This window comes from Cebus imitator, unplaced genomic scaffold (assembly GCF_001604975.1).
Source record: "Cebus imitator isolate Cc_AM_T3 unplaced genomic scaffold, Cebus_imitator-1.0 Scaffold135, whole genome shotgun sequence".
NCBI classification, from domain to species: domain Eukaryota; kingdom Metazoa; phylum Chordata; class Mammalia; order Primates; family Cebidae; genus Cebus; species Cebus imitator.
In genome coordinates, this window is record NW_016107450.1 from 3174177 (window position 1) to 3186905 (window position 12729).

The 12729-nt window shown below is 36.0% G+C and overlaps 2 protein-coding genes across 4 annotated transcripts in view; one reads left to right on the forward strand and one right to left on the reverse strand.

Moving 5' to 3' along the window:
- The window catches only part of DOCK7 (dedicator of cytokinesis 7), a 228751-nt gene extending 223149 nt beyond the window's left edge, over window positions 1-5602 (forward strand). Inside the window, exons 48-49 of the mRNA XM_037743095.1 lie at window positions 2764-2931; window positions 5043-5602. Coding sequence (XP_037599023.1) covers window positions 2764-2931; window positions 5043-5085 — 211 coding nt within the window. The 3' untranslated portion in view covers window positions 5086-5602. The remainder of the gene's footprint in view (window positions 1-2763; window positions 2932-5042) is intronic.
- Window positions 5603-8079: 2477 nt separating this feature from the next.
- USP1 (ubiquitin specific peptidase 1) overlaps window positions 8080-12729 on the reverse strand; it is a 14958-nt gene continuing 10308 nt past the window's right edge. For 2 of the 3 annotated variants that reach the window (XM_017541588.2, XM_017541587.2), the window contains exons 7-9: window positions 11995-12165; window positions 11109-11310; window positions 8080-9640 (exon numbers count right to left, since the gene is read on the reverse strand). In XM_017541588.2, coding sequence (XP_017397077.1) covers window positions 8905-9640; window positions 11109-11310; window positions 11995-12165 — 1109 coding nt within the window. In that variant the 3' untranslated portion in view covers window positions 8080-8904. The remainder of the gene's footprint in view (window positions 9641-11108; window positions 11311-11994; window positions 12166-12729) is intronic. The other variant, XM_017541586.2, reaches the window with a different exon arrangement.

A 12729-nucleotide genomic window follows, 5' to 3' on the forward strand; every position in this document is an offset into this window, starting at 1 on the left:
GACGGGGTTTCACCATGTTGACCAGGATGGTCTTGATCTCTTGACCTCGTGATCCACCCGCCTCGGCCTCCCAAAGTGCTGGGATTACAGGCTTGAGCCACCACGCCTGGCCCATAACCTAACTATTAATTTATTCCAGGGCTAAAAAATGTGGCTAGTGAGGTACCTTACGCCTGTAAATCCCAGCATTTTGGAAGGCCAAGGCAGGCAGATCGCATGAGCTCAGAAGTTTGAGACCAGCCTGGGCAACATGGTGAAGCCCTATCTGCTAAAAATACAAAAACTAGCCAGGCATGGTGGTGCATGCCTGTAGTCCCAGCTCGTTGGGAGGCTAAGGTAGGAGGATCCCTTGAGCCTAGGAGGTCAAAGCTGCAGTGAGCTCAGGTCAAGCCACTGTACTTTGGCCTGGGCAAAAGAGCAAAACTCTGTCTCAAAAAAAAGAAAAGAAAAGAAAAATACTTGGGGGGTATGTGTGTCTGTATGTTTAATACATTGGTACAAGTTTCCTACTAAAATTGTCCATCAGTATCAATGGGGAATTGGTTCCAGGGCCTTCTGTGGATACCAGAATCCAGATGAGCTCTATATTTTATATAAAATGGTGTAGTATTTGCATATAACCTGTGTACATCCTCCTGTATGCTTTAAATTATTTTTAGAATTCTTAAAATACCTAATATAATGTAAATAGTTGAATACTGTATTGTTTAGGAAATAAGGCCAAGATAAACGTCTATATATGTTCAACACAGTTTTGTTTTTTAATTATTATTACGGTCCCAGATTGGTCTAATTCATTAATGCAGATAGGGAGGGCCAACTGTGTTATGTTTGGAAGTTTTACAATTTTTTTTATAGATGTGCTTTGGATTAAAATTTTTTTCTTATAGTCTTCATTAGGTTTTGGTATCCCAGCTTTGAAATATGAGTTGGGAACTCCCCTCAAGAATAGTTACTTTCCCCTATACTCTGGAATCATTTTCTTTATATATTCTGGAATAATTGTTTTACATTGGGGTTGTTGGTCCTTAGAATGTTTAGTAGAATTTAGTGTTTTCTTCGTAGATAGATTTGTGACAGTTGATTCAATTTATTTGATTATTTTAGTATTAGTGACATTTTTTTCTTTATTCTGTTTTGCTAAATTATATTAATCTAGATTAACAGATTATATATTAATAATTTAGCAAAAAATCTGCATTAATCTATTAATATCAATTAATAACAATTTGGGAGGGTGCATTAAACTGTTCAATTGTATTGGCCGGGTGCCGTGGCTGACTCCCTGTAATCCCAACAGTGTGGACAGCCGAGGCAGGCAGATCACTTAAGGCCAGGAGTAAGAGACCAGCCTGGCCAGCGTGGAGAAACTCCATCTCTACTAAAAATACAATAACTAGCTGGGTATGGTGGCATGTGCCTGTAGTCCCAGCTACTCAGGTGGCTAAGTACAAGAATTGCTTGAACCCAGGAGGCAGAAGATGCAGTGAACAGAGATCATGCCACTGCACTCCAGCCCGAATGACAAAGACTCTGTCTCAAAAAAGAAAAAAAAAAATTTCTGCATACTCCTTCTTCAAAACTTCTCGAATCAATGTTTAAGTTTTCATTAAAAATTAAAAAATAATTTTGTAACAAAAAAAAAAAAAAAAAAAAAAAAAAAAAGTACATAATATCTTCTATGCCTTTTAAAACTTCTGCTGTATTTATGTCCCATTTTAAGTTTCTGTTGGGGATATTTGACCTCTTTCATTTAATTTTGCTAGAGCTGTCTGTTTTTTTAGTTTTTTCAAAGAACCAACTTTTGTACTTTCTGATACTCATATATTTTAAAATTTATTTCCTTCCTAATACTTTAAGTTGCTTAGCTCTTCAGTATTAGCCTTCTAATACAAGCATTTGAGGCTATGCATTTTCTACTAAGCATCACTTTAGTGGCATTCCACAAACATAGAGAGAGATATATATTATTTTTAAATATCCTTTTCTTCATTGTCTCTCGGGGTCCAGATATTTTTCTCAACTATTTGAATAACTTGGATAAAGGACTGTCATCAAAATCTATTCATTTAAGAACTATTTGAACACAGGCAAAGCACTGTGCCAGATGGCATTGTGCCACATAAATGAGCATGATTACATCCCTGAAAGAGCTTCTAGTCAAGTGGTGATATGAAAAAAATACCTTCAGATAATTTTCAATTTAATGACAACTGGAAGTAAATGTGTAGTAGGTTTTAAAGGAACTCAGCTTTAAACCTAAAACAAAAGAGGATTAACATTCAGCTAAAAAACTAAATGACTTCATCATGGTTAATACACACACATACATTTTGAGACAGTCTCACTCTGTTGCCCAGGCTGGAATGCAGTGGTGCAATTTCAGCTCACTGCAACCTCCACTTCCTGGGCTCAAGCGATCCTCTCACCTCAGCCTCATGAATAGCTGGGATTACAGGAGTGCACCACCATGCCTGGCTAATCTTTGCATTTTTTTGTAAAGATGAGGTTTTGCCATGTTGCCCAGGCTGGTCTCAAACTCCTGGGCTCAAGTGATCTGCCTGCCTCGACCTCCCAAAATGCTGGAATTACAGGCATGAGCCACCACGCCTGGCCTGTATTGTGTGTGTGTATTTAAGCCCACATTTATAGTGTGTTGTGTCATCAAGCCCACATATATATAGTGTGTGTGTATGTGTGTATGCCATTAAATCCACAAACTATGCCAGAATTAATCTCTTGATAACATGCTATTTTTCCTAGGTGTGAAGATGCCTTAAGAAAAAATAAGAGCTTAATTGGGCCAGATCAAAAGGAGTATCAAAGGGAACTGGAGAGAAACTATCATCGCCTTAAAGAGGCCCTACAGCCACTGATCAACAGAAAGATCCCTCAGTTATACAAGGCAGTATTACCTGTTACCTGCCACAGGTATGTTTATTTTTACATGGTTTTAGATATTCTTTCCTCTGAACCCTAAAATGTTCAACTAGTATAAGTTTTTTTTACAGCTCAAGTATCTCCTATCTGAAAAGCTTAGGACCAGAAGTGTTTGGGGCTTCAGATTTCTTTTTCAGACTTTGGAATATTCACATTATATTTACTGGTTGAGTATCCCTAATCCAAAAAATCTGAAATGCTCCAATGAGTATTTCCTTTGAGTATCATGTCAGCACTTTAAAAGTTTCTGATATTAGAACATTTAAGATTTTTGGATTAGGGATACTCAACCTGTATCATCTATAATGATTCTACAAGGTAAGTAACTTGAAAATCAAAAGGTTGGTACTCATATGAACCAGGACACCACACAAAGTCCTGTCATTAACTTGGAATTTTCTGCAACTAAATTCTAGTTCTATTATTTAAGCAGATAATTTTTTTAGATTTATTCTCTGTATAATGAGATAGAACTTAAAGAGGTTGTTGTGGAGATTAAATGACATTTCAGATGTAAAGTTCCTAGGACAGTGCCTGACATTTCACTTTATAGCACCAGAATTCTGGAAAGGACACAAAAACTGCAAAAAGTAAACTTTCTTGCATTTTGAAATCAAATTTACATACTAGTATTGAAGATGGTTTCCTCAAAATTCCCAGTAGGAAACACTAATCCCCTCCACTTTTGGTTTCCCCTTAAGTCTTTTTGGAAGTTTTTCCTTCTTGCTGCTTCCACCCGCCCTCTCCCAGTCTTATACTTACCACGTCAGAGATCCCAGAGAGCCAGGGTGCTGAGTCCCTGAGATAGAGCTGCCTAATCCTTGTCTCAGTTCCTTCAGATCTCCAACTCTTTTCCATTGGAAAGGCTGTATTCTTCCCGAAGGAAACTTTGCCTTATACTTTGCCTTGTAAGTTTTGCCTTTCTCTATGATCTGCTTTTTGGCCGGTCCTCCAAGCTTTAGTTCCTAATATTTGTAGGCAGTTTTGTGGAATTTAGAAGGAAACCTTTTACTGATGAATACTATCTAGCTTTCAAGACTGCTGTTTCCCTTCAAAGCAAGCTTTGAGGTTTGAAGCCTATGTGATTTCTCTGTACTTGCCTTTTCCTTTCCTGGAGATATTAAGCTTCTTAATATGGCTTAACCTTAATGGCAGGAAGGATAAGCAAAAGAAACCAACTGATAACAGAAAATACATTAAGTGTATTCCAGGACTATCATTCCCTTCACTCTTGTTTAGAATTTAAGTTTTAAATTCTTCTTTAGGATTTGAATTTTTAATTTTGCCGGTTTTATGAAATCAGGAATATTTTGCAGAAGGGATCCTGGACCCATGAGAGGAGAGTCCCTAAGATCCTTTAAAGAATTTCCCTAAGTCAAAACTAATTTCATATTAATGCCAAATATTAGCCTTTTCTCACTTCTTCTCTTGTGAGGGTACAGTGGAGTTTTCTACAGATTGGAAAAGACTGACTATAGAATCAGATGTAAGAACATAGGCCTTATATTAAGCGACACTCTTACGTGAGTACCACTCTCCTAAAGCTTCTTGCAAGTCATTTTTAATAAGCAATGCTATATATAGTAACATGTAATGGATTATTTTATAGTAACTTAAGATTTTCTTAATTTTAATTTCTAATATGATAAACATCCACATATAGCCCACATAAAAGATTCCTGGGGTTCTCAATAATGTTTAAGAGTGTAAAAAGGACCTAAAACAAAATTTGAGAACAACTGGTTTAAGACTTAAATTTAATATTTAAAGAAACACCTGCCTTTTGACATTGAAAAACTCCACACTTTTCCTGAAATCTCTCATTATCCCTTAAGTCCATATCTTGTTTATTACAGTATCTGCAGCATTAGTTGGAGAAATGAATACAACCAACCAGTAAGTGGTGACTATAAACCACTCTATAGAGAAATATGTAAGCCAAAATATGTAAGGCAGAGTATGTAGGATGAGCATCCAACTTGGAAGTTAGTAAGAAATGGTGGCAAAACTTTGAGGTAACTAGCAGAAAAAAAAAGCATGTAAGACATTTTAAAGGTATATGCAAAAATTGTTTCCTTATAACTATGTCCTCTTTTTCCCAGAGATTCCTTCAGTCGAATGAGCCTTCGCAAAATGGATCTCTAAACCCAATGCACTTGTTTTATTCATCTGGAAAGAGCCATGTATTCAACATTGAGTGTGAAAATATCTATTGGAAAACAACATGGAATGGAATTCTGGAAATTAATTATTCATTGAATAATACAGTGACCAAGAAAATATCAAATGTAGATTTACATTTGAGAATCATGGCTATGGTCTCTAATGTTCTGGTAACAAGCTGTTATCGTTTAAGACATTTTAATGACTCAAAGGTACACTATACATTTATCATTATTTATACCATAGCTAACGTTAAATTTATTTACTTTAAGTTCATATTTTTTAATTTATATTACCATTTATAGATTCATTTTGGAACCATTTTAAATGTAGTAATGCTTATTTTAAAGGTACTATTAAATATGTGAATGTTTACACTAATTTTACTGAGTGGGACTTTAAAATTTTTATTTATTGACAATGGCAGAGAACAATTTAAGGGTTGACTCAAGAACTAGTTCCAAACCTAGCAAAATAAAAATCATAGCCCCAAATCAAATGAGTTTGGTAACTGGTTTCTACATTATTTTCTATTTACATACCCAAAAAAGGAAATCAGAATTGCAGAACTTAGTAAAACTTTTCTCTAAAATAATTTAAATACTGGGATAACTAGTATCAGTGACAACAGCTTGACATTATGATTAAATCTTATTATACCAGTGATAGTACTATGGACTTCATGACCCTTGGCAACTAAAATGATTGATTCCCATGTTTCAAATTAAAGCCAGACATCAGCTTTTAATGATGCAAACCAGTAAAATAGAATCTGCTTAAAGCTATTTGGTAGCACCATGAACATAACACAGCCTGAGTTTGAGAGAAGTCACATATTTTCTGACACTATAGTAGAGAGTTTAGAAGCATATAAAAAGTAAAATTCGCTGCTTTAATTAACTAATTCTAAAATTATATGAAAAAGTCATGCAGAAAAAAGAAACTGAGAAGTAGCATTTTAATTTCTCGGGAAGTTATTCCAAAACAGTGACAGTGTGTATTAATGATTTCCAGAACAGTTTAGACCAATAATTTTTGGGTAGTAATGCAGCTTACAGAATGGCATCATTTATAATCCCTTTCTTCTACTAACCAGTTACATGAATCATTTAAGAACAAGGAGGCCGGGTGCAGTGGCTCACGCCTGTAATCCCAACACTTTGGGAGGCTGAGGCGGGTGGATCACAGGGTCAGGAGTTCAAGACCAGCCTGGCCAAGATGGTGAAACCCCATCTGTACTAAAACTACAAAAATTAGCCAGGCACGGTGGTAGGAGCCTGTAATCCCAGCTACTCAGGACGCCGAGGAAGGAGAATCACTTGAACCTGGACAGCAGAGGTTGCAGTGAGCCAACATAAGAGCCACTGCACTCTAGCCTGGGCGACAGAGACTCCATCTCAAAAAAAAAAAAAAAAAAAAAATGAATCAGATTGGCTGGGTGCAGTGGCTCAGGCCTATAATCCCAGCACTCGGAGGCCAAGGCAGGTGGATCATGAGGGCAGGAGTTCGAGAACAGCTTGGCCAATATGGCAAAACCCAATCTCTACTAAAAATACAAAAATAAGCCAGGCATGGTGGTGTACACCTGTAATCCGAGCTACTTGGGTGGCTGAGGCATGAGAATCACTGGAACCTGGGAGGTGGAGGTTGCAGTGAGCCAAGATTGCGCCACCGCACTTCAGCCTGGGAAACACAGCAAGACTCTAAAACAAAAAAACAAGAACTGGTCAGATTTAATGTAGTGCCTTCATTCTATAGTCAGTGTAGTAGATATTCAAAAATATGATACTCAAGAATATCTGAGAGCCTAAGTGATGATGGTTGATATCCCACACTCCATGTGACTTTAATGGGCAGTATTATCTCAAATTCTTATCTACATCAATTCAAAGACTGAATCACAAAAAGGTTTTTCAGATATCTACATTGTTGGACCAAATCTGAGTCAGACAGCATAACCTCAAAACTGTATTGGAACCAAATGAACAATAAGGAAAGGTAAGGAGTCAAGAATGGAAACCCCTCCCCCACCAAAAGTGACATTTTTCCCTTCTTTGGGGGGCAGCGGTGGGTATGGACATAAGGGAGAGAATAAGGAACCCTTTAAGGGTCACTTCTCATTAGGTTACATTTATGTAAGAGCTTGGAGAAAAATCTCACACATCTCAGTAACAGTATCAAGGACTTTATGATGTGTATGGTTATGATTTAATTATCCTGCAAAACCAATTATTTTCTGACATGCTTCAGAAGAGGCTTCCTCTTAAACATTCATATGATACTGAATACTGCCTGACTTCTTACAAACTTCATTTTTCTTAAAATGCAACTTTCCCACATCAGGAATTTGTATTACTTAACATTGGGCCTCTAATACTCAAGAGACAGCCATTGTCTATCCTAGGCCCATTCCATTCAAAATTTATGGGTAGTGCTCAGGGCTGTTTAAGAATTTCCATTAGTGATTCTGAAAGGTGGGGAGAACCATCATTTTATTATCATCTCACTATCCTATGGAAGAATGTAAGACATTATGTAACTGATTTTTTTTAGTTGATGAAGGTACTCATTGTTGAAATGTATTTTAGTGTTATCCCAATAGCATTTATATATTTAGAATCATTTCTAGGAAAAACTCTCTTAGTACCAAGAATGTCCCTTAACAAGTCACGAAATAATTCATCACTTACCAATTCAGCATACCATTTTAAAATGAAATTTTAACCAAGTTTTTATGTGTACCCCAAGTATCATCTTAAGTTTTCCAGTTTTGGATTCCATTAAATCGTGTCTACCTTAAAGGACAATTAGATGCAACAAATTTCATTATAAATCTCTTTTAAGTATAACAGCATGGATGGACTAAGCAGTTTCTCCTCTTTGAAAAACTCTTCTCCTTCACTGTCAGAAAGTATTCAGTAATAAAGGTAATTATGCATATTTATTCTCATATATATATATACACACACTTAATCTCTTTAAGAAAATTCAGCTGTATTTATAAAAATATACAAGTAAAAAAATTCAAATATTCATATACATAGTTGTTAAACAGTTTAAATTTTATTGACCTCCCAGTTTTTAAAAAAAGTTAAGGTCACACCTCTAAATTTGATGTACTATATACAGATCGTGCAGAATATGAGTTAAAGAGATACAAATTAGTCCATGCCCAAAAAGATATACTAGAGTACAGAATCATCTTCATAAATACATATAAAATTCTTGTGAAGATAGACAGAAGGGAACTGTCCAGTTTTTCTGAGACACTTTTCTAAGTGATTCAAGGCACAAAATGTACAACATTGTGAATACACACATTCTAGACTTTGTGCCCCTGACACAGCCCAAATATTTAGCTTCATGACTCTTGTAAAACTAAATGTACTGAATGAGATTCTGCTTCTTGGGTGAAAAACCACAGGACCTATAAACATCATGTAGATAATTACTCCAAAATATGGAGAATACAAATACAAGCACTTTATTTTAAAAAGCAAACACAAAAGATTGGTGTAAATCCAAAAGTGTTTAAATGCTTCCGTTTTGGATAATTTAATTAAGAACCTATACAAGTTTGTTCCCAGAAGCTAACGCATCACTAGTCTCTACTGAGGAAAATGAATTCTAAAAATTAACATGGTTTTCAGTAATTCAAATTTTCACTATTTATAGAAAAACCTAGAGAGACCAATAATACCCAATAGCTTCAAAAGATAAGCTAAAGACTCTTTGATGTAACCAACTTTACCAGTATTTGTGTGGGTATGTTTAAATATACACAAGGAAAATACACTCACTCTATAATTTCTTATAAAATAGCAAGTAAGGAGTAGAAGTAGGAGATGTAGAAGGGGAAAGAGAATTCAGAAAGTCCTTCTCTTCAGTAACTTTCACTTCAGAATCATCAAAAAGCAACCACTTCCCCTCATATTCTTTCAAGCTTTGCACTACATAGGAAATTTTATTCTCAAATCCACTAATACTAATGCCTGTTTGGTCACTGGATTCCTTGTTTCTATCCGATTCATGGGTCCCATTAGCATCGTTAGTCTCAGAATTTCTATTTTCAGCAAATGCTGTGCTGGCAACCTTATCAGGATTAGAGGCTTTGTTGTATAACTCATAATCTGCTTTACTCTTTTGTCCTCCAAGAAGTCCAATAGCTTCTACATTCTTTTTGTTCAAAACTTTACTTGGCTGTGTATTTCCACCAACTCTAATTGACACTTCTTCATCATCGAAATTCTCAACCACACCCCTTGCTTCCTCCTCATTCAATGGTTCTGGCTTACCTATTTCACACATTTGGTCAACCACAAAATTTCCTTTATCTAGTTCTAAACTATTAAGGTCAGTGACTTTAACAGAAGCAGTGTAATGCCCACTACTAATTGTAATGCCACTATGCATCACAACCGCAAATAATCCATAGCTGTCGTTAGTTGGCTTTGTGCTCCATTCTTCTAGTGACAATTTAAGAGGTGTCAATAAAGGAGTGTTGATCTTGGAAAGTCCACCACCATAACAATCAAACCTTTGGGAGGAAAAAAAGAAAAGATTTCCTGCAGTTCCATTTTAAATTGAAAATGTTATACCCCAATCTGAAACCAAGTAAAAATCTGAATAAACCCTTAATATTCAGTGCTCATATGAACAATCAGAAAAGCAGAAAACGTTTAGACCTCATCCTTCAGTAATATTTATAATACATGCAGAAACAAAAAAATACTGAAGTAACTTCTAATATTCAGGCATTTCTGTGGAGATAAAGTATTTTTTCCTTTATTTTCCTAATTTTGTGCAGTAAGAAAAGAAATGGTATTTTAAATAGACTGAACATGAACCCAAAATGTTACATTTTAGTTTTTGTGTGTAGTTTTGTTGTTTTTGTTTTTTTCCAAGACAGTTTGTCACCCAGGCTGAGGGCAGTGGTACAATCATGGCTAATCACAGCCTCCGGGGCTCAAGTGATCCTCCCACCTCAGCCTCCAGAGTAGCTGGGACCACAAGTGCACGCCACCACACTGGGCTAGTTTGTGTATTTTTTTTTTGTAGAGACAGGGTTTTGTTATGTTGCCCGTGCTGGGATTACTAGGTGTGAGCCACCCATGCCCAGTCCATTTTAGTCATTTTTAGTGTGAACTTTTTCTCTACCAACATTTAGGAAAGTAAATAAAATTGTATTTTTACTATTAGCAAAGGGAAGGTCCACTGAATAAGGGGCTATATGTCATTTTCAGACATAATCAAGTGTGAGAGAGCTAAGAGAGCTACTGGGAAGCTCTCATGGTAATTTCAAACAAGCAACTAATGTACAAAGGAGTCACATATACAATGACATGCATGTCAGAAAAACAGACTATCCAAAAACAATTAGCAATTTTTTTCAAACTGTTCAAAGACTAGTTTGATTTCCTGCTTTACCTTAAAACTAGGAAAAATTTAGCCTTTCCCACCCCTTCAAAAAAATCTTGATGTATACAAAATTTGTTCCCTGCTAGTCAGTTCTACTAAATTCTGCTACTAACATCTAAGAGGGAATGAATATGAAAAGATGTATAAAGAAACTGCCTATAATCCCATTCTCTACTAAAATTACAAAAAATTAGCTAGGCGTGGTGGCATGCACCTGTAGTCCCAGCTATTCAGGAGGCTGAGGTGGGAGAATCACCTGAGCCCGGCAGGTTGTGGCTGCAGTGAGCTGAGGTTGTGCCACTGCACTCCAGCCTGGGCAACTAGAATAAGACCCTGTCTCAAAAAAAAAAAAAAAAGAAAGAAAAAGAAATCTTACTTAGTAGTAGATTATGTATTCATATCCAAAGAATTTAAGGTTGATGCATTTTTTTAAGTAAACTGTTAATAAATTGAGAACAGAACTTTACTAAAGCAATCTTTACAGTCGACTTCAGTACTTTAAATTCCTTCTATTACAGCATTTTGAACAAGACTTATCTTCTGCAGCAGCTAATTTTCTTCATATAGCTCTTATTTACAATACTTACTCCAAACCACTAGCAGCAAAGCACTTCAAATGAATAGTTATAACTTCAGGCATTTTGTCAAACAAAAGACTTCGTTCAGCTTCAGTATAATGATGGCAGTTTTCACAGAAATATTTATCTTCTCCTACAATCCTTTCTACTGAAGCAAATTGTGAAATTGCCCATCTCAGGGTCTTCATTTCCGTTTTTGGCTCTGGAGAAACTAAAAGAGAATCCTTTCACTCACAAATAAGTATCTCTCTCAGACATTCAAAAATAAACCACTAAAGTTTCATGTTCAAAATTACCATTTAATTTCAATTGACCAACCCATTCCTAAATAACTAAAGAGATTTTTACTTTCAGAAACTACTTTCATAAGCACATCCAACAGTACATTATCTTTTAAATATCTATATTTGATCAGCAAAAAAAATTACGATAGAGACAGCAAAAACAAAATAAGCCTAGTCTCTGTGCCTCAGTGTAAAACAAAATAGTTTACATTTAATCACAAATTTTCAATATCTGACAGATAAACCTGTCTCATCCTGTCTCATGATTCTCTCCTATGGTATTTTCATATTCTGTGGTAAGCACTAGACACAACAGTGGCTGAATTATTGTGTTAAAAATAACCTCAGTAGCTCTGAAAGACCCAGGTCCCCAAAAGTACACTTATTAAAGCATTTCAGTTTTCCATTCTAACACACTCTATGTCAAAATAAAAATGTCACTATTTCCCAAATGCTATTTACAAGTGAAACCAGATAAGCAGAAAGGTTACGATCGACACTAAAAGCTAGCTTTTTTCCCCCTCCCTAATTATACCAGCTACTGTTAGACTTTGTGTTGTTAAAGAATTATAAATATTCCATGGTCCATACAAGAGTCCAATTTTGCTTACTTTCAGAACTCTCCTCTACTTTGGAAAGTTCATCTTCTTGTACTGGTACACTGATGTCTTGAAAATCTTCTCTTCTTTCTGTTAAACTTTCACATTCCAAGCAACGAGTCCTTAATACCAGCTGACCTTGAAATAATTTCTCCACTAGCTCAAAACCAATTTGTTCTTCACCTAAAATGAAAATAGGAAACTATGAGTCTATACAGATTAGTTTCTCATTATACTCCAAATGACCAATTTTCCATTTAAATAAAGTATATCATGAATAAAAGTTCCATTTTCATATATCAGCTTATTAGCATTATTAGATTAGAGGTACCCTATTAATGAAATTTAAGGTCCCTGTAAAGATAAAACTTTGATTATGAATTACTACTGTCTCCAAAAGAAGTCAGTTGCAGGCCAGGCACAGTGGCTCATGCCTGTAATCCCAGCACTGTGGGAGGCCAAGGTAGGCGGAATCACCTGAGATCAGGAGTTCAAGATCAGCCTGACCAACATGGAGAAATCCTGTCACTACTAAAAATACAAAAAAAAAAAAATTAGCCAGACATAGTGGCATATGCCTGTAGTCCCAGCACTTTGGGAGGATCACCTGAGGTCAGGAGTTTGAGCCCAGTCAGGCCAACATGGTGAAACCGTCTCTATTAAAAATATAAACATTATCCAGGTGTGGTGGCATACGTCTATAGTCCCAGCTACTGGGGAGGCTGAGGCACGGGAATTGCTTGAACC